Source organism: Salvia splendens, chromosome 5 (genome assembly GCF_004379255.2).
Source record: "Salvia splendens isolate huo1 chromosome 5, SspV2, whole genome shotgun sequence".
NCBI lineage: Eukaryota > Viridiplantae > Streptophyta > Magnoliopsida > Lamiales > Lamiaceae > Salvia > Salvia splendens.
Window position 1 is genome coordinate 5,532,308 of NC_056036.1, and position 21,015 is coordinate 5,553,322.

Sequence of the window (21,015 nt, forward strand, 5' to 3'; positions counted from 1 at the left end):
TCTTTCCTTGTTTAGTTTAGAAAATCCTTGTATATATTGTGAAGTGTGTGATGAATATTCTCAAGGCAAATACAATATTTACATTCACAATATGGATATCCTCCACCACACGGAGGGTATCCTCCTCCACACGGATACCCTCCAGCAGGTTATCCAGGCGCACATCATTCAGGTAGCATTTTCATTGAGGGTTATTATATGATGAGCTAAGATTAATTATTGGTGGTTAGAATGAAGTAATGACGGTTTTTATGGATGGCATGGAATGGGGGGAGTCCTTGCAGGGGCTGCAGCTGCTTATGGTGCTCACCACATGGCTCATGGGGCGTACCACCGTCCTCATGGTGGTTTCTTTGGCCACCACGGGAAGTTCAAGCATGGAAAGTTTGGGAAGCGTTGGAAGCATGGCATGTACGGGAAACACAAACACATGAAACGATGGAAATTATCGATGCGACAAACCGTCCTATGTTTTTCTGTTGTCATTTTATTTCCTGTGTTAATCTCAATTCTCAAACTTATGGTTGTGTATAGAGTTTGACAGCTAGTTACTGAATGAATGTTATGTTGGTGAAATTTCTGAACATATGTCATACATATTATGCTGAAAACAGAGGTTTTGTGGTGTTAAAAACAAGGATGATTTCCTTAATATGGCATAGTGTATATTCCTAAAATAAAATACGAGACTGAATACGAGTAGATATCTCCGGTAGCGCTATACAAATAGTTTGAATGTTGCTATCAATTTGGAGCACGCATGTGGTGCTCATTTTTCTTCTTTCTCCCTACCAATCCATGCATATCATTTCATTCTCATCCAAATAGTTTGAATGTTGTTATCTTTTTTCTATTACTACTAATCAGATTTGAGTTTTATGAAAATATTAAAATTTCATTAATAGTTTAATCTAAATTAGTTTCTATTACGTTCTTTCTACTTAGATTTGTTCACTAGTGTATTTTGTTGGGGCCACAATTCCTTTCCTCGACCTAATTTATATCTTTATGATATGATCTTCACTTCGTGTAAGAAATAATTTCAATCATATAAATGTTTATGTATCAAATTTATTATTTGAATAATTTTGTACTAGTAAACAACGAGATTTCAAATGTAGATAATTATTCCTTTTCACATTGAAGTCGAACAAGATACAAGCAATCGTGTGAACAAAATTTGCCTGATCATAAAGAAACATGACAGTTGTATTGAGTATTGACTGATGTCCTTTTTTTTTGGTTTTTGTTTAGTAGTACTGCATATCATATTCATATCTTATCGACCAAATACAAATAAACAATACCAATCACCTCTTATTTCATTTAGCAATTTTTTTAGATTCTAACATGCAAACCATGACAAATATAAGTACCTAGGAAACTATGATTGCTGTTGTTGTTATTTCTTTAATTTAACTTCTCACTTTTTGGACTGCATTTTACTTGAAGGTGTGGCCATGTGAGCGTCTCATTCCACAATAAATTACATTACTAATCCTATTTATCCATTTAAGCACAAATTAGCAATTAAACTATTGAAAAAGTTAAGGACATTAGTTCATTTTACTTATTCATTGATGAATTATTGTTTTAAGCCAGACAAAGAAGGAAATGGTACCCGTGTTAGTGATGCATACTGATGCTTATTCTATTAATTAAACTAGAATAATTAGTTGAACTAAAAACAGGTAGTAGTACTCAGTTAACAAATCATCAATTTATAAGTAATTAACATTAACATCGCCACTATAAAGTAATACTAATATCTTATCACTTGAATACGAATAAAGTTTATTTTGTTACGTATTTATTTGTGATGTTGAATGCGACAGACTCATCAAAGGTTTATATTAAAAAGAAATTAAAAAAAAAGATTATGGGATAGAGTAGAAACGTTGGGATTTGAAGAAACGCTGGTTAAAAAAATGCGGCATGTGCTGTTTGGCGGCAAAGTCGCACTTGTGGGGCCGTTTTGCGCCGATTCCTCACTTGCTCCTTAGCTGTCACTCATTAAATCCATTTATCGATTACGGCTAGGGATGTCAATCGGGCCAACTCGTTCGGGTTATCGGGCCATTCGGGTACGGGCTATTCGGGTTATAATTTTTTCTGGTTATAAAAGTTCGACCCTAACCCTAATCCTTCGGGTTTCGGGCTAACCCACCGGGTTATTCGGGCCAATGCGTATTTTTAATTCTTTTAATATTTTCAAAAAATAATACGTATTTTAAATTTTCTTTAATTATATACATATTTTTAATTAATCATTCAACAATGAAATACATATTTTTAATTTTCTTTAATATTTTTAAAAGAGATTAAGTTATTTAAATTTAAATAACTTATTTATTACATAATTATTTACAAAATATCTATCAATAGTATGTTTATGTTTATGTTTATGTATTTAAAACATAAATCAACACATTGTTTCAAAATTCAAACATAAATCAATTCGTAGAAAATTAAATAAAATTTTCATAACGTGAGAGGTGCATCGTAGATGTAACAAAAATATTTTGAATTGTTAAAGAGTGAATTATCAAGATGCTAGCTAATTGGAGTAACTCTAAGTTTTCTTGAATTATGATTGGCCAAATTTAATTTATTCCAGCTGTAAATAAGTCAAATAATAATTTATCTTTGTTTTAAGAATCATCAAAGTACGCATAATTCAATGACGAAGCGGCGTCAAAACACTTTGCACTATTATATTGGAAATATACTAAAAGAAAGCTTTTATATACGAGTATTTATGAATCCATGAACCACATGGTGATTTTTTTGTGATCTTATATAGTCGGTTGACGTATTTGGATTTTGCATGGTTTTAGAGGGTTGTCTTGGATGATTTTGATTATATTTCTATATTTTGGTATGTTTACATGTTTGTTGAGAAATTATAGAAAATTGATTAGAAAATGTACACAAAATAAGTGGACGTGCAGCAGCCTTGTTTGAGTCAATGTTTCTCGCGATTTTGAAGTCTTATAAACCTCTAATACATATCATTCTCTTCGTCTTCGAAAGAGCTTCGCGTGGATATATTGCACGCCTCAATCGGAGCTTTGTAGAGAAAGTTATGACCGTTACAAAAACTGCTCGTTGTGCAGAAGCCTTCAACCCGACAGGCCGACCCGTAACCCGAACGGGCCAGCCCTCCTAACCCGACAACCCGAACGGGTCAGCCCGAATGGCCCGATTTTAAATTCGGACTGCGAAATTACAACCGTAACCCTGTATTTTTATCGGGTTATTCGGGCCGGCCCGCGGGTTCGGGTTATATTGACATCCCTAATTACGGCTAATTTTTCTGATTTTATTCCAATAAATAAGATAATTGATATCCTATTTTTGTGTCGAATGATAACTAAAAGTATAAATATATTTGATGTAAAGTGAGGTGCCATCAATATATTGGGAGGCAAAATGTGGCAATATCTCCAAATAAAAAACATTGACACTAGTTGTAACATTCAAACTAGCTGTGTATTTCGTTTTAAAACAGTGAGTAGTTTAAACTCTAAACCATAATAATGATGTAATTATATACTCCCTACGTCTTGCCCGAAATGGTTGGTTACAGCTGTGTTCAATGTGTGTATAAAGTAATTAAAATATTCCTGAATTCTACTCTCAATTTAAAATATCTACAAGTTGAAATTCTAATATTTCTACCTTTACCAACTTCATGCCAACCAAACTATTCTTATCGCCAAAATATTATAGAAAATCAGATCTTGCTAGAAGTAGAAAAAACTATGCATTATTTTATTCTTACTTGGTAGGTTCAATTTTAATCATTACTATGTTTAGGATAAGATGTTTATATGTTAATTAAGGTGTAGTTTGTTATAGGGCTGACTTAGAGCATTATTAACTCTGGCCCGGAATTAGGCCCCAAGTCCCCTCCACGTCATCATTCCCTTAAATTTGAGTCCCGGGCCACAACTGCTCTAACCCTGCAGGCCCCAACCCGAGCCGCAACTAATAAATGACACTATTCACAACTCTAACTTATTTTACTCGTAAAATAGAATACGTTGAACAATTAAAATATGAAAAATTCATTTTTAATTGAAAAATAATAAATTATAAACTAAAAATTAAAAACATTGAACAAAATAAGAAAATCAAAATTAGAGCTCCACTTCCAAATTTCCAACATATAATTATAAATTATACTCCATAAACTAAAAAAAATGAGAGAATTAAAATAGTCTCCTCTACCCAATAAAAATGTGAAAATTAAAATAGGCTCCACTTCCCAACATTTATGCACGCCTCTCTCCCTCCCTCTCCCTCTCCCTCTCCCTCTCCCTAGCCCAGGAGGCTCCAACGCAGGGACTGACCGGACCCCGGGACCGTCCCCAGGCTGCAACTGCGGATCAATCTCATGATTATTAAATTTCTAACGGATCAATGTATAATAATAAAATTAAAATCGAATAAAATTTGATCCAAACTCATGATTCTGTGCATGTTCCTGTCAGATTTTCTTATCATATCAAAATTAGTAGTCTAATAAAAATTGTATCTCACCTTTTTTTTTCAAAGAAGATTATAATAAATAAATATACATTACTTTGTCCGTCATTCAAGGGGCATTTTACGTATGCCGACATTTAAATATTTATAACAAATTAGTCAAAATTGAAACCAATATTTTTGGTTAGTCTACTTAAATATAGAATGTTTGTTATAAGTGGCGTGTCCACTATTTCAGCCGGAAAATAATCATTTAATTTTTTAAATTCTACTACTATAAAATTACTGTAAATCATTACATCTAAGTGCTAACTCTGTATAACAGAATCAGATAATTTTGTGTCTGACAGTTTAAGTGGCAGAAATTTAACAAGGTAATAATATCCCTTTATTTTCTCCCCTAATTTGTTCTTTACCATCTTTAAACTGCACGCAGACTGTATGTTGACACACACACACACGCACACACATACCAAAAGCACTACTTCTTCAACCCCAACAACGCATTGGTCATTTTTCTTGTGGTGTGTGCATAAGTAGTCTATGTGAATTATTCTTTGAAAGTCTGGTTGGTGCTTTGGTCCAATCGTTATTGACCAAAGTTCCCCCCTTTTTATAATTCCGCATTATCTTTCTTGGATCTGCAAAAGGGAAAAGAGGCAAAAAAGGTGATGAAACGAGTCCTCATTTGAAGAAAGGGTGAAAAGCCTCAAACTTGAAGCTTGCTTGATTAGGAAATTTTGTGGGTGAGGGGAATTTGGCAGCTTTTTTTATTGGGCCAATTCTTGATGCAGTGAAAGTGGGGGTTTCTTTGAAGGAGAAGATACTGTTTTCAAGGTGGGTTGTTTGCTTTTTCTTGTCTGAGCTTCAGCTGCCTATGAAGCTGTGTTTTCCTTTAATGTATCTCTCTCTCTCTCCCTCTCCGTGTGTGTGTGTGTGTTTATTTTAGATTTTGGGTTATATGAACAGAGTCTATGACTCAAAGTTGTGATTTTAAGCTTACTAGGATTGTGAATCGGATGGTAGTTTGGAAAAAATTGGTCATATCATAGAGATGAGAAGAATATGATACTACTGCAGTTAGGGGTTTTGTAAGGAAATATGGATGGTCTTCAGAATTGCCAATTCTTTTGTGTTAGTGATAAGGTTGGGCAAAAAGCAATAAGCATTCCATATTCAATTCTTGTAACAAGATAAGCATTCCCTAATCAGAGGATAAGGATTTTCAACGATTAGTGTGTGTTAATGAAGTTGAATTTGCTAATTTTGGAGTTGGTGTTTAGGTGCATCAAAATGCTCTGTTTCTTCCTTTTTCTTTGACAGTGGTAAGTTATGAACTAAAGCAAATTTTCAAGAAGAAACATGGGAAATTAGAGGTACAAATTAGATGCTCTGTTTTGCTATCTTTTGTAGTATCACAGAAGGTATAAGTCGAGTTTAAGGTTACTTTTCTCGTTCTCCATTTACTCATATTCATATAAGATTCTTGCTATTTATGCAGCAAAACATGAGCTGTTAGAATAGTTTCAATCTAATATTTCTTCCACTTTTATATGACCATATTAGAATAGGATCAATCTGATGAATTTTTCATTGTGGTCGAATTTTTGAGAAAGGCTGAATTCTCCTTGTTATGAACTCTAGTTGTTGCATAAGATCTCATCCTAATTATCAGCATTTGGTGTAACAGCTTACACCGTAAAGAATCTGCGAAGAAATGGACTTATAGGAATGGATCCTCAGGCCTTTATTAGGTTATCGATTGGATCTCTGGGAATTAGATTTCCCAGAAGTGCTGCCGAAGAATCTGGTATTTGTTCGTTCTCTTCTCCATATGTATGTGAGATCCGCCTCCGCGGTTTCCCTGTGCAGACAACGCCAATCCCTTTTATACCATCTCCTGAAGCAGCTCCTAATTATCACAGCGTCTCGTCAAGCTTTTATCTCGAAGAATCCGACTTGAAAGCACTCTTGGCACCTGGATGTTTATATGCCTCCCATGCGAGGCTCGAGATAGTGGTTTTCACAGGGAAAAAGGGTTCTCACTGTGGTGTTGGTGTCAAGAGGCAACAAATTGGAGCTTTTAAGTTGGATGTTGGTCCTGAATGGTGCGAAGGAAAGCCAGCTATTTTATTCAATGGCTGGATTGGCATTGGCAAGAACAGGCACGAGACAGGGAAACCAGGAGCCGAGCTTCATATGCGGGTGAAGCTGGACCCTGACCCTAGATACGTTTTCCAATTCGAAGATGAGACTATGTTGAGCCCGCAAATTGTTCAGCTTCAAGGCAATGTCAAGCAGCCTATTTTCAGCTGCAAGTTTACTCGAGACAGGTAATATTAATGTGATTAAATCAATTTTAATACCGGGGTTATACAAAATGAATGAATAGTCATTTCTTGTTTTGATGAATGATGTTCAGGGCATCCCAGGTTGATCCACTAAGCAACTTCTGGTCAAATGCAGCCGATGGTTTGAACCAAGATATGGGGAGACGAGAGCGCAAGGGGTGGAGGGTGAAGATACATGACCTATCCGGCTCAGCTGTTGCAGCGGCCTTCATAACAACCCCTTTTGTTCCAGCAACGGGCTGTGACTGGGTGGCGAAGTCCAATCCGGGAGCCTGGCTAATCGTGCGCCCGGATCCATGCAGCCCCGAGAGCTGGCAGCCATGGGGGAAGCTCGAAGCCTGGCGTGAACGAGGAGGAGTCAGAGACTGCATCTGCTTCCGCTTCCACGTCTTCTCAGACGGGCAGGAAGGAGGGGAGTTTCTGGTTTCAGAGATACTGATCAACGCAGAGAAAGGTGGGGAGTTCTTCATAGATACTGACAGACAGGCAGCAACGCCATTGCCGAGCCCACAGAGCAGTGGTGACTTTGCAGGGCTGAGCCCCGTTGCTGGTGGGTTCGTCATGAGCTGTAGGGTGCAGGGAGAAGGGAAGTTGAGCAAGCCTCGCGTGCAGCTCGCGATGAGACATGTCACGTGTGTCGAGGATGCCGCCATCTTCATGGCTCTCGCTGCTGCCGTCGATCTTAGTATAGAGGCGTGCGTTCCCTTTCGTAGAAAGATTCGAAGAGGCAGCCATTCTTGGTGAAGAAAGATATTATTCAGTTTAAGAAAATAGTTTCCTCTGATTATGGGATCACATTTTTGTACAGAATCAACTTGAATTAGATGTGGACACTGCTAATTATCCAACTTTTGGTTAAAATTCTACATGTTCATCCTTCCCATTTAGAAATCCTAAAATATTTTACAACACGATCTTCTTGATTGAACATTTGAGAACATTTTGAAGATTACATTCCATTACAGATTGCAAACCTCTTGAATTGTGATTCAACTTTTTTGCCCTAACAAATGATCAACAAATCGATTAAAATAACTAGAATAAGAAAAAATAAAGAGCATAATGGCCAAGAAAAATCCAAATTTGATGAACAGAAAATTCAGTATATTGCTCCATGAGTAGTAAACTTCGAATTATTTACATCGAAAGAGCATGAAAAAGCTCCACGTGGCAAGAATCAGGTGTAGAAGAACACATCATCAGCAATATTGACATGCTCAGAAAGTTTGACGTCGTCAAAGTGAGTCAAGTCATCAGAATCTTGACTGTGAGCATCTAACGGCTGGTAGCCCTCCACGTCAAAACCACCCGTCTCCCGCAGTCTTCTTGTTGGTCTACCAGGACATAACAGATCCCCTCCTTCAACGCCGTCAGATATCACGACGTTTAAATCGCAGTGCACAACATTGACGCCATGCGTTGCCGGAGACCGCACCGGTGATGCTACTATATTTTCCGCTCCCTCACTCTCAGGAGCCGGCGACGGACTTATGCTCAGAAAATCTTCATTTCCGTTGAGCTCCTCCGCAGGAGACGGAACCATCCAGTCCGGATATGAATCAGCTGCACCGTCAAAGGCCTCCGGAGCTGGTGCCGGACTATGGTCTTCGGATTTCTCCTTGTGCGCCGGCGCCGGTGCCGGAGAAGGAACTCTGTGTGATCTGCCCTTACCGAAAATCATATGAATTGAATCCGGCGAAAGAGCTCTGTGTGATCTTCCCTTAGCAGAAACCCTAAGATTTGGGGATTTCTCAGAAACACTAGGAATTGGGGCCGGAGAAGGGGCTGAATCAGCGACGGCTTCTTCGGGTGGTGGAGCCGGTAGAGAGGTGTCTAACGACGCCAAAACGGAAACCACAACCATCCAGCGGTTATGATAAACCTCCCTCATTCCGACGGGAACGCCGTCGACGCTGACGGCGCCGGCGTTGGACACGATGTGAACCGTCTTGTTCGGGGACAAAGTGTGGAATTCAATTCCCCTCGCTGCGATCCTGGCAAGATCGGTGAATCGCTGGCGTATGGGGACGACGTGGTGGCGGAAGTCGTAGTGGAAGCCGCCGGGAGTCATGAACAGGTGCTCGTCGGAAACCGCGAGAACAGTTACTGACGTCAGCGGCAGCAGATCCGATCTCCGAATACTCATGGCGGTGGCCACCACGTTGTAGCCGTTCCGCCGCAGAGCCCTCATGGCGCGGTCAAGAAACACGCGGTTAACCTGGAGCGGCACGGTCTCGGCAGTGGGATCGCTGTAGGTGACGGAGCATCTGGTGGCGAAGGAGGGGTTGAGGACGCCGTCGATGCCGTGGACGATGAGGTGCTCGTCGACGTAGAGATCGGGCTGGCGGATCTTGACGGTGGCGATGGGGTTGGTGAAGGGCGAGGAGGAGATGGAGACCTCGCTGGCGCGGGTGCTCTTGAGGAGGTAGAGGCAGTTGTTGTTGTAGAAGGTGCGGAGCTCGTCGCCGTCGTCGCGGGAGGAGATGGTGGGCCACGTCAGGATGAGGGGAGGGCGGAGGGTGTGGTAGAGGAGGACGGGGACGGAGGGGCGCGGCGGGGGGCGGTGGTGGTTGCGGGGCCTGGAGGAGGCGAAGGAGAATGCGAAGTCCGGCGGGGCGAGGAGGGTGCCGGAGAAGTTGGTGGTGGAGGAGATGGAGACGAGGAGGGATGCGAAGATGGAGTAGCCTCTGATGCGGAGGGTGTCCGCGGCGAGGAAGGCGGAGGAGGGCTGCGGGAGGACAGGGCCGGTGGTGGTGGTGGTGGTGGTGGCGTGGCTCCAAGAAAGGAGGAGAGAGAAAGTGAAGAGGCTGATGCAGTGGAAAGAATCCATGACTGTTTGTTTACTGTGTGTGTGTGTGAGATTGAGTTTGCTAATGGAGAGGGAAATGCGGTTGCGAATCGGAATATAAAGAAGCAGAATGAATTGGCGCTGCGATTTAACTGATTCTGTAACTGCTTCTCATCACTCTCACAGCTAAGATCTTGATCGGACGGTCAAGATCGAACAACAAAAGCTGCTCTTTCTCTCCCTCACATACTGAAGATCTTGTTCGGACGGTCAAGATCAAACAAGAAACGCTGCTCTTTCTCCCCCTCACATACTGAACTGTACAAATTTCTAGACGTGATATTTCTTAGAATTACCAGATTATTTTTCTAATTTTCTTAGAATATAAACAAATATACAAGTTTAATAGTAAATTAATTTTATATGTTAATAAAAGTGAGAGGAAAATATTAGTGGAATATGTGTACTCCTTTTAGAGCATCTACTATGTACACCTTCTCCTTAGGCTAGAACTCTCGCTACATCATCATTCTCCCAAATTTCTATCCCACGTCACAACTCCTACAATGCACGCCCTCCCTCGAGACCCCTCCCATGCCAAAACATTTAACTTGCACTATTCACTATTTCCACTTGTAAAATTGAAATACAAGAACATAATATATAAATTGAAACGACTTTATAGACAACAAAATAGAATTACAACTTCCTAAGAGTACACTGATTATAAAGATATTTTTCGAGTACGCGCACATGGCGCTTGTGTGCTTGGCGCTCCTCCTCCGTCATGTTCGACGTATCCTTATTTTGCATTGTGAAGTATTTTTAGAATGTCATACTCATTTTCATGTGTCCCAATTTTCCATTTTGGTATGTCACTTATTCATTGTCCCACTTCACTTTTTCTTTTTAGTAATGGACACTACATTCCACTAACACATTTTCACTTGTAAATTTTTTTTTAGAGGGAACATCATTTTTGGTCCACGAACTTTGCCAAAGTATCATTTTAGGTCCGTGAACTTTGAAAATATCATTTTAGGTCCATGAACTTTGAGTTAGTATCATTTGAGGTACTTTTTACTATTTCCAAGTTTTTTTAGACGAAAATACCCTCAATACCTTAAAGTGTATATATTTTTAATAAATTTATCATGTACTCATATTTTTTTATAAATATCTTTACAATATATTTTTGACAACTTTTCTAAATATAATTTGACCTTAAATATTATCACTTAATTTTGTGACATGCAAGTAAAATTGCTTCTTCAATTTTTTATATTATTTTTTTTAAAATTGAATAAAGAACTTTTCTTTAATAATAAAAAATTGAATAAAGATCTTTTCTTGCATGTCAAAAAATTAAATGATAATATTGAAGGTCAAATTATATTTAGAAAATTTGTCAAAAATATATTGTAAAGATATTTATAAAAAGATCTTTATTCAATTTTTTTATTAAAGAAAGTTCTTTATTCAATTTTTTTTAAAAATTAATATAAAAAATTGAAGAAGCAATTTTACTTGCATGTCACAAAATTAAGTGATAATATTTAAGGCTAAATTATATTTAGAAAATTTGTCAAAAATATATTGTAAAGATATTTATAAAAAGATCTTTATTCAATTTTTATTATTAAAGAAAGTTCTTTATTCAATTTTTAAAAAAAATTAATATAAAAAATTGAAGAAGCAATTTTACTTGCATGTCACAAAATTAAGTGATAATATTTAAGGTCAAATTATATTTAGAAAATTTGTTAAAAATATATTGTAAAGATATTTATAAAAAAATATGAGTATATGATAAATTTATTAAAAATATATACACTTTAAGGTATTGAGGGTATTTTCGTCCAAAAAAATTTGGAAATACTAAAAAGTACCTCAAATGATACTAACTCAAAGTTTACGGACCTAAAATGATATTTTCTAAGTTCACGGACCTAAAATGATACTTTGGCAAAGTTCGTGGACCAAAAATGATGTTCCCTCTTTTTTTTAAAACTAGGACCTACATACTCAAAGTTGGACACATATTGGGGGACTGAGTGAGTATTTACTTTTTTTTTTCTTTCCATTTTTAATGTTACGAAGTAGACATCGTTTCTCAAGTCTACTGAAGGTGGGAGATAAACTTTCCATAATTTTGTAGTGATGGCCAAATTTATGCTTGTTTTATTATCATTCTAGAAAGGTTTAAAGTCAATATTCTGTATAAATTTTTGTGGAAATTGTGTGTGAAATCAACACAATCAAACACAATCAAATTAATCAGTCTAGAAAAGTTTACTGTGTAGTTCATCGTAGGTAAAGGAGTTTGGTTTAAGTTAAAACTTAAAACTTAGAGGAAACAGTGTAGACATATAAAACAAGGGAAATACTCTATTACTATCTATCTCAACAATCAACATTCAGTATGCTTAAACGACACAATGTTGTTTGTGACGTCAAAACATACCAAGTAGTTAACCTGAGCAACATTACCGTAAAAAGAACGAACCAGCATAGGATCCGCCGCCAAACACTCATGATTCTGATCCACTTTTGTAAAAACGTTGTCTGCATACCACTCCACATCCGCCCCTTTGAAATGCACGGTGATCCTGGGCAACGAGATCAGTTGCGAATAACACAGCCTCCAGCCATCAAAATTCCGAACCGGAGACTGATTGATGGAGGCCATTATCGCCGCCTCGTAATCAAAGTAGAATTTGGTGGGAAACTGAGCGACGGTTGCCCCAGAGTCCATGATAATGTTCCCTCACGTTCCCCACGGTGATCCCCTCCAGCATCAGGTAGTAGAAGACGTCATTCTTCGTCATCGCCGTTGACACTGTTCCCAAGCCTGAAACCACCGCGTCGGAGCCGAAATGCAGAGTGCTCGAGGCGGATTCGTCTGGGTTGAGGCAGTACGACACCTTGTCGTATCCTAACTGGGAGAGGAGCGAAGCTCGCCCCACTCCAATCCCCACGACGCCGTTTCCGTTGTCGTCGTTGTCGCTGTTGAAGACGTCTCGTGCGGTCAACAGCCGAACACGATGTTGGGGAAGGACGTCCGTCCCCCCGCCGCGTTATCGAAGGAGAAGGTCTCTGTCGCCACGGTTCCCTCGGAGTGGGACCCGTCTTCGTATGCAATCTTGAATCCGCACGTGTCGGATATCACGTCGCAGGTAGTGGACTCCTCGTACTCGGTGCATTCGCGGGAGCCGCAGCTGGGCTCGTTGTAGGTGTTGGAATATCCGGGGTCGATGATTGGGAAGCTTCTGCGGACGCACTCTGATACGAACCTCTATTATTATTATTATTATTTAGTTTAGATATTATAGAAATTTAGCATATCTTTTTCTATATCTTTGTTTTCTTGTTCATTAAGTCAGTAGCATTATAAATAGGATAGACTGTTATCTTTTTTATTCATTCAATCAATTAATGAAATATTGTCTCCACCAAGGATAACGTGTGTTTTTCAATCCTAACTTTGGATTTCCTCCGCCGATCCTAATTGGACGCCGGAGTATTCTATCAGCCGCCGAGTTATCTGCCCGACGGGAGCGACTCCCGCGCACAGAAACTCTGCCACCGTCCGCCGAGCCTATTGGTCACCGGAAATTGATCTCCACCGCCGAGCGAAACTCGCCGCCGGTGCTTGTTAAGGGAAACACCCTTAACAACTGGTGCTTTCATCGGTTTACTCATGTCCCGCTTCGATAGCAACGGGAAATCAATGTGGGGGGTCACCGCCCCGACACTTTTCCAGACGGTGCTTCCCGCCGCACTCACGTGGGAGGCCGCCGCGACAAGTCGGACTTTCAGCGCCCTCCCATGGAGGAGGACCCGATTGACCGCCCTTCCGACGAGGGACGCAGGGACGACTCAATTGGCAACAAATTGGATCGCCTGATGGATAGGTTAGATAAATTAAATGCTTGGAGAGAGGAGACGGGCCGGCGGTTTGAGAATTTGGAACCTGCAATCCCGCACGCGTTCAGCCAGCCGCTTGACTGCGATGACGGCGATGAATGGGAGTATGAGGATTATCGTCGTAAACGTAATTGGGATAGTAGTCACCACATGGGATCGGTCCAAACCCGTCGGAGACAGCTCTCTCAATAAGAGCACCAGTTGTTAAGGGTGTTTCCCTTAACAAGCACCGGCGGCGAGTTTCGCTCTGCGGTGGAGATCAATTTCCGGCGACCAATAGGCTCGGCGGACGGTGGCAGAGTTTCTGTGCGCGGGAGTCGCTCCCGTCGGGCAGATAACTCGGCGGCTGATAGAATACTCCGGCGTCCAATTAGGATCGGCGGAGGAAATCCAAAGTTAGGATTGAAAAACACACGTTATCCTTGGTGGAGACAATATTTCATTAATTGATTGAATGAATAAAAAAATAACAGTCTATCCTATTTATAATGCTACTGACTTAATGAACAAGAAAACAAAGATATAGAAAAAGATATGCTAAATCCCTATAATATCTAAACTAAATAATAATAATAGAGGTTCGTATCAACTCCCCCACGGTTAAAATCCACCTTGTCCTCAAGGTGGGAACCATGAAGCAAAAAGGAGAGTTGAAAGCAGAAGCTTCGGCGGACAGGCGGGACTCGACAACCAAAGCAGTTGCTGTGCGCGGAATGTTTTCCGTCGAGCAGCGGTGTAGCTTCGGTTCGAGATGGTGGGAGGGTCAACTCTCAATGAAAGCACCAGTTGTTAAGGGTCTTTCCCCTTAACCGCGATCGATGGCTTCTCTCCAACGATCAAGGAACTCTCCGGCGCCCTGACTTCGGGTCGGCGGAACAAAGCTTCTGCTGTGCGCGGGGATCTCCCGTCGGGCAGCACGAATGCTAGGGTTTGTAAGTTTAGAACGAGTTGTTGGGCAAAATCAATATTCTTATTAATTGGATGAATGACTAAAAAGATAACAATCTATCCTATTTATAATACTAGAACTACTACCCTAACTTAATGACCAAGAAATAAATATAAGAAAAGATATGATAATCCCTAATATATCTAAACTAAATAATAATAATAATAGACTCGTATCACACTCCGTCCACACCAGATCGCTTCCCGTGTCCAGGAGGATGCCCACGGTGGGCTTTGGGGGGGGGGGGGACCCGATGGAGTACTTTATCAGGTAGGCTACGCTACCGCGGGTGATAGGTGCTTGGGCCGTCTCCTTTCGCCCTTAGAATAGGTCTCGTTGCTTGGCCTTGGCGAGGCGCTGCTCCTGCGTCAGAGAAGGGTCGTAGAGAGGGGAAATGGGAGAGTCTCTGTGGATGATTTCTGTGGTGAACCCACTGATGATGCGGCTTTCATTATTACTATTAGCTAATGAGTAGCAGAAAAAGATGGAGACGAGCAATGTAAGGAATCAACAACATGGCTTTTAGGGTTTTCGCCATGTTTGGTTTATGGTTTAGACTCACAGACAGTCTCTATTCTTTTTATAGGAGAGGAAGATGAATGAAATCTATTTTGGTTTAATTATCTTACGGGATTTATTTCTGATTTCGTTTCCATCATTACCTTAAATTGCATCTACATGGAAGAAAATATTCATGGAAGCTTTCTTTATCTTATTTTAGTAAATATTTGTTTTCCTAGTTAATTATATAATAAGTAGATGGGAAATTATTGTTAACCAACATCAATTAACTTTTATATTTTATCCTTTTATAAATTAGGTTTCTTTTTAAATTATTACCAAATTCTTAGTTTATTTCCTTTTAAGAATGTTGATTCTCTAGACTCTAGTATATGCATGCATATAAGTAAATACTTTTAATCTACCCTTTGTTTACCATACTAATCTAAGGGCTCTAGTTTGGCTTTAGATTTGATACTACTATAAGAACTAATATATGTCATAATTGCTTTTGCATGGTAAAAGATTTGGCACGTGACATTTAATTCTTAAGATCTCATGGTTTATTATTTGTATCCATACCGAATTACATAATGAGGCATATTCTACGAGATCAATCATTTTTAGACGTGCATATTTGTAATTTCGACAAGATACAAATAGAGGGGCACCAACATCTGAGTAAAAAGTTGGTTTTAATTTTTTTTTTCATAATAACTCTATAATGAATAAGCATAAAATTTATAGAGACAAGGGATGAGCACGAACTAGTTGCAAGTTAACGAAATGAGCTAGGTAGCAAAACTAGTTAATCTGAGCTAGGTATAGTAAAATTAGTCAATCTGTCTATCTATCTATCTATGCCCCGCATTCGGTAGGCTTAAACGACACCGTGTTCCTGGTAACATCATAACCTACCATGTAGTTAACCTGAGCAACGCTACCGAAAATCGGAATAGTTTGACGAGGTTGCAACGCCAAGCACTCATAATCCTGATCCACTCTAACAAACACATTCTCCTGCTTCCACTCCACATCCGCCCCTTTGAAATGCACCGTGACCTTGGGCATGACGAACGCCTCCGTGTAACACAGCCGCCACCCTCCATGATCCCGAACCGGCCTCTGATCGATCGAGTTGGCTATCGCCGTCTCCAAATCATCGTAGAAGTTGATGGGAAGCAGCGTCAGCGCCGTCCCCGAGTCAATGATGATGTTCGCTCCCCCAATGGGGATGATGAATGGAAACCTCTGGCTCCCCACGCTGATCGCCTCCATCGTCAGATAGTAGAAGCTCCGAAGCTTCGTCATCGGCGTCGACACCACTCCCCAGCCGGAAACCGCCGCGTCGGAACCGAAATGCAATGTGCTGGCATCGTACTTGGATCCCTCTAGCGAGATGAGGCAGTATGAGAATTTGCCATACCCTAATTGCGGGAGGAGCGTGCCCGGCCCGACTCCGATCCCAACAATACCCGACCCGTCGTTGGGGAATTTGTCGTAGTTGTCGGTTCCGCAGCCGAAGACGACGTTAGGGAAGCGAATCAACCCGCCCGAGGTGGAGCGGAAGGTGAAGGTCTCTGACCCCACGGAGCAGGTGGAGTGGGACCCGTCGCCGTAGCTAATCAGGTACAAACACTTGTCCCGGTTGGCGTCGCAGAAGCCTTTATTCCCCATGGCGGTGCAGCCGGGGAAGCCGTAGAGGGCGTCTTTGTAGGTGGTGGAGGATTTGGGGTCGAAGAGTCGGAACTTTTGGGGGCGGCAACTCACGCAGGGGGCGATCATGGCCATGGTTTGCTTCAAGGGGGGTCCCCATGAAGAACTGTATCAGGTATGCTCCTGAGACTGGGGAGACGGGCGATACGGGCGTCCCGCTCAGGATGTCCGTGAAGTATCTGGACCGGGCTATGGATCGGTTCCTGGCGTTGTCGAGGCGCTGCTCCAGCGTCAGGGAAGGATCGTAGAGAGGGGAAAGGGGGGAGTCTCTGTGGATGAGATTGATGAAATAGGAAACTTTCATGTAAAGAAGCAATAAATAAGCATAAAGAAGACATTGTTTTTGAGCTCAAAGTGTGTATTCAGATTTTCATGGTTCATGCTCTATTAGAGAGGCTGTTAAGGATGTACTCCTTAACCTCGATTAGATTCCTCCGTGAGGTCGTGAGAACGTTTGCCCGTCGATCGCACACGACAAGAACTAGGATCAATTCCTTCGTGAAGTCGCGGGAATCTTTGCCCGACGATCAACGACGATAGGAGCTAGGGTTTTGGGATTGTAGAAGAAAGGAAAATAGCGTGAATTATCTTATTTCTTGAATGATGATTATGAGATATTCCCACATATTTATAATGTGGAATTCTCAAACAAATAAATCTAGTCTAATCTTAACCAACTAAGCAAAATATACGGTAAAGATATTAATTACTAATATACGGGAGATATGGAAGATATGTCTCGTATCAACTCCCCCACGGTTGAAATTCACCTTGTCCTCAAGGTGGAAACCACGAAGCAACGACGAGAGTTGAAAGCCAAAAATTGTTGAGAGACATCTCCCCCTGGATCAAACGCACAACGAACAGCTAAACGTCTCCCTTCATCACCTCCATCATCAATCAACAAAGGATACCCAATTTGGTCGGAAAAATTCCATCCCCAGACGAAAAGCTTGTCCACGCTTCCAAGAATGCCCAAACATGACGTGTCATTGCGCGGAGGGATCAACCTCGCATCGGTGTCGAGAGATGTTGATCGAGGCTTCAAACGTGCAGGATCCCGAACAAGCAATTCCCCCCAGATAAAGGCAATCTCCTTCCAATGTATTGGAAAGGACGGTGCAACTTTATTACCAACTAATGCACATAGATAAGCCCCATAATTTTCACTCGAACAGTTCTCCACAACATCGTGAGATGTTATTCGAGCAGCCTCGAGAGATGCGACGACCTTCTCCACTTCCTCAATGGAATCAACCTCCTCGTCGTCATCTAACAATGTTTCTTCCTCACCACTGATATAGAGGCTGCACGGCGGAGAAATCACAGCGGGCGGGGGCAGTTCATCTAACAATTCGTTCTCCTCTCCGCTATCGTCGTCGGGGCTGGATAGGGGGTTTCTTATACCTCCTTCACTTGAGGCGGACTCTGGAGAAACCAAATCAAATCCATCACTCTGTTTCTGCTGAAACTGATCCTCAATTCCTACCGCTCCTATCTTCTAATTCTCATCGACATGAACCCTAATCGCCTGCAAATTCGCCGCATCAGATCCGTCGAAACGGGGGGCTCTCATCTTCTCATAACGGAGCTTCTCCACCCGGTAATGATCATAACGAGGCTTATCTGAATGAACCTGATCAAAGCGCGGCATATCCGCGTATCCCACTCCCTCGTGTCGGCCCCCTGCACCGTCCCATGCCGACACGGGCCGACCTGATCGATTCTCCGGTCTCAGGGCCGGGTTATCCCACGCCGTGTGCAATCTGCTCCGACTCCCGACGCCGCTGGACCCGTCGCGATCCCACGGCGACACGTGATGTGGCCCGCGTGATGACTGCCCATCGCCAACTCCACCCTCGCGATCGCGATCCCACTGCGGTGGTCCAGTAGGGTTCGCGTGATCCCACGGCGAAGCGTGATGCAACCTGCGTGAAGACTGCCCGACGCCAACTCCACCCTCGCGATCGCAATCCCACTGCGGTGGTCCAGTATCCCACGGCGACGCGTGAAGCAGCCAGCGTGAAGACTGCCAGACACCGTCGTGATCCCCTTGAGGTTGCCCAATAGGGTTCGCGTGAAGAAACCCGCGTGAGGGCTGACCGCCGCCATAACCACCCTCGCGATCCCAGGGGGAACTCCCATTAGGGTTCACGTGAAACGCGCTACGTGACGCAGTTCCGTCGCCGAACCCTAGCTGCTGCTGCGAAGAGACTCCAGTTTCCGTCGTCAACACCGCACGATGCCGCGTCGAGTCCTCTCTCCCCCGCTGCCAATCCAAGTACGGCGGGTCCGGTTCGGGCCTCGGCGGAGGCTGAACGATTACCGCACGCTGCTCCGACGCTTCAATCTTAGCCTCCAGGTGGGCTAGCGACGCCAAGATGTGTTCAAACGCCAGTGCCGGTGTGTCCAAGGGAACAGACGGCGAAGGTAGTGGCTCGCCTCCGACCATGAAGCTGGTCGACGTTGCCACGATTGATTCCGTGCGACCTACCACACGATTCGTCATGAAATAATGAGATCGACAATGAAGACACCACTTGTTAAGGATGTACTCCTTAACCTCGATTAGATTCCTCCGTGAGGTCGCGGGAACGTTTGCCCGTCGATCGCACACGACAAGAACTAGGATCAATTCCTCCGTGAAGTCGCGGGAATCTTTGCCCGACGATCAACGACGATAGGAGCTAGGGTTTTGGGATTGTAGAAGAAAGGAAAATATCGTGAATTATTTTATTTCTTGAATGATGATTATGAGATATTCCCACATATTTATAATGTGGAATTCTCAAACAAATAAATCTAGTCTAATCTTAACCAACTAAGCAAAATATACGGTAAAGATATTAATTACTAATATTCGGGAGATATGGAAGATATGTCTCGTATCAGAGGCTATTTATATTCATCTAGGGAAGGATCTAGAACTAGTCTACTAAACCCTAGCTGCAACAATATGACAGCTCAAACAAAGAGACAAAACACAATAACAAACTTTTCTTCATCCGGGCACACTTTCACGTGTTGTCGACACGTTTCCCGGTCCTTGCTTTCCTCTCAGGAGCACATCCTTCCAGCTCAGCGTAGGGACCACATTGTGCGACGTGGAGCGCCGTGTAGGCATCTTGTCATCCAAGGCAAGCTCACGAACTGTCTTGATTATTTGCCTAGGATTTGCATCCATGTCAACATCCTTCAGCTCGATGACCATGGCTTGTTGATGGTGATTTCCAACTTTGCCAACAGAGATCTGTGGTGAAACCGCTTGCATTTGGCTGGCTTTTGAAGTAGCAGAAAAACATGGAGAGTAGAGCGATGTAAGGAATCAACATCATGGATTTTAGGGTTTTAGCCATGGTTTGATTTAGGGTTTATGGTTTTGAGTCGCAGTGTCTTACCTATTTATAGGAATGGACAGATGAGTAAAAATATCTCTTGATTCTTTCGCTTTAATTCTAAATCGTTTGCATCGATTTATTGACGTAAATAGATTTGGTTGCCAAATTCAGAATAAATTAAAATATTATTATTAGTAGTAGTTTAAATAAAGTTGGGGTTTGGAATTAAGCACTTGCCATGCCAACACTTACGAAAGTTCTAGAATGTGATTAAGATCAAACAATTTTAAATTACAATATAAATCTTTAGATTAAAACGTACTTGGTTAAAATTTTTATTTAAACACATATTTGTATATTTGTTGAGTTGTTAGTTGTAGCTTGTCGAACTTACAAATTTAGACATCTTAAAATGATTGATCTCAGAGAATATTCCCCCAAATTATATAATTCGATATAAATACAAATAATGAACCATGATTCTTACGAATTACTCAATCACATTTGCCAAATCTTTTACTAGGCAAAAGCACTTATGACATAATATTCATATATATTTGCTATGAGTATGATTCAAAACAAATCCAACATTTATATCAAACCTAATATCAAATTAGAGCCTTAGATTAGGATATGATGAACAACCACCTAAAGAAAATTAGAGAATCAATCTTTTTAAAAGAAAATAAATTAAAAAGAAATAAACTTATAGCTAGGGAAACAAGGAGGGAGTATGAGGAAAGAGTATAACAGTCGATTGATATGGTCAAAGACAACTTTCCATTTACTTATTACAATTAATTAACTAGTAAAATAAATAAATAAATACTACTGTACTTATAAATTATGATAGGAAAGCTCCCGACGAGAATATTTTCGTGCATTTAGATGCAATTTTTGGCCAACCATCATAACGCCTTTCCAAATGTAATACTACTTGCTAGTTGCTACCCT

General features: G+C 41.4%; 4 protein-coding genes across 6 annotated transcripts; 2 read left to right on the plus strand and 2 right to left on the minus strand.

Moving 5' to 3' along the window:
- Positions 1-54: 54 nt before the first annotated feature.
- On the plus strand, positions 55-541 carry LOC121803061 (protein SRC2 homolog; the record flags this gene model as incomplete). The annotated part of the gene is made up of 2 exons (XM_042202774.1): positions 55-172; positions 285-541. Coding segments are annotated over 2 exons (375 nt in total), but the record flags the coding sequence as incomplete, so codon positions are not given.
- A 4,289-nt stretch (positions 542-4,830) lies between these two features.
- On the plus strand, positions 4,831-7,729 carry LOC121802345. 3 transcript variants are annotated; one of them, XM_042202004.1, is made up of 3 exons: positions 4,831-4,865; positions 6,182-6,824; positions 6,914-7,729. In XM_042202004.1, the coding sequence occupies exons 2-3, from the start codon at positions 6,223-6,225 to the stop codon at positions 7,584-7,586; spliced, it is 1,275 nt and encodes a 424-aa protein (XP_042057938.1). In that variant the 5' UTR covers positions 4,831-4,865; positions 6,182-6,222; the 3' UTR covers positions 7,587-7,729. The 3 variants fall into 3 exon arrangements, with proteins under 3 accessions (XP_042057938.1, XP_042057937.1, XP_042057936.1); XM_042202003.1 differs by lacking the exon at positions 4,831-4,865 and adding an exon at positions 4,888-5,391; XM_042202002.1 differs by lacking the exon at positions 4,831-4,865 and adding an exon at positions 4,889-5,328.
- A 4,311-nt stretch (positions 7,730-12,040) lies between these two features.
- LOC121803062 (aspartic proteinase CDR1-like) lies at positions 12,041-15,628 on the minus strand. Its single transcript, XM_042202775.1, has 5 exons — positions 15,598-15,628; positions 14,852-14,970; positions 12,756-12,925; positions 12,402-12,636; positions 12,041-12,358 (listed from the first exon to the last, which is right to left on the minus strand). Exons 1-5 carry the CDS (start codon positions 15,626-15,628, stop codon positions 12,041-12,043), a joined length of 873 nt encoding a protein of 290 aa, XP_042058709.1.
- A 237-nt stretch (positions 15,629-15,865) lies between these two features.
- Positions 15,866-16,798, minus strand: LOC121803067 (aspartic proteinase CDR1-like). Its single transcript, XM_042202778.1, has one exon. It carries the CDS (start codon positions 16,796-16,798, stop codon positions 15,866-15,868), a length of 933 nt encoding a protein of 310 aa, XP_042058712.1.
- Between the last annotated feature and the right edge of the window lie 4,217 nt (positions 16,799-21,015).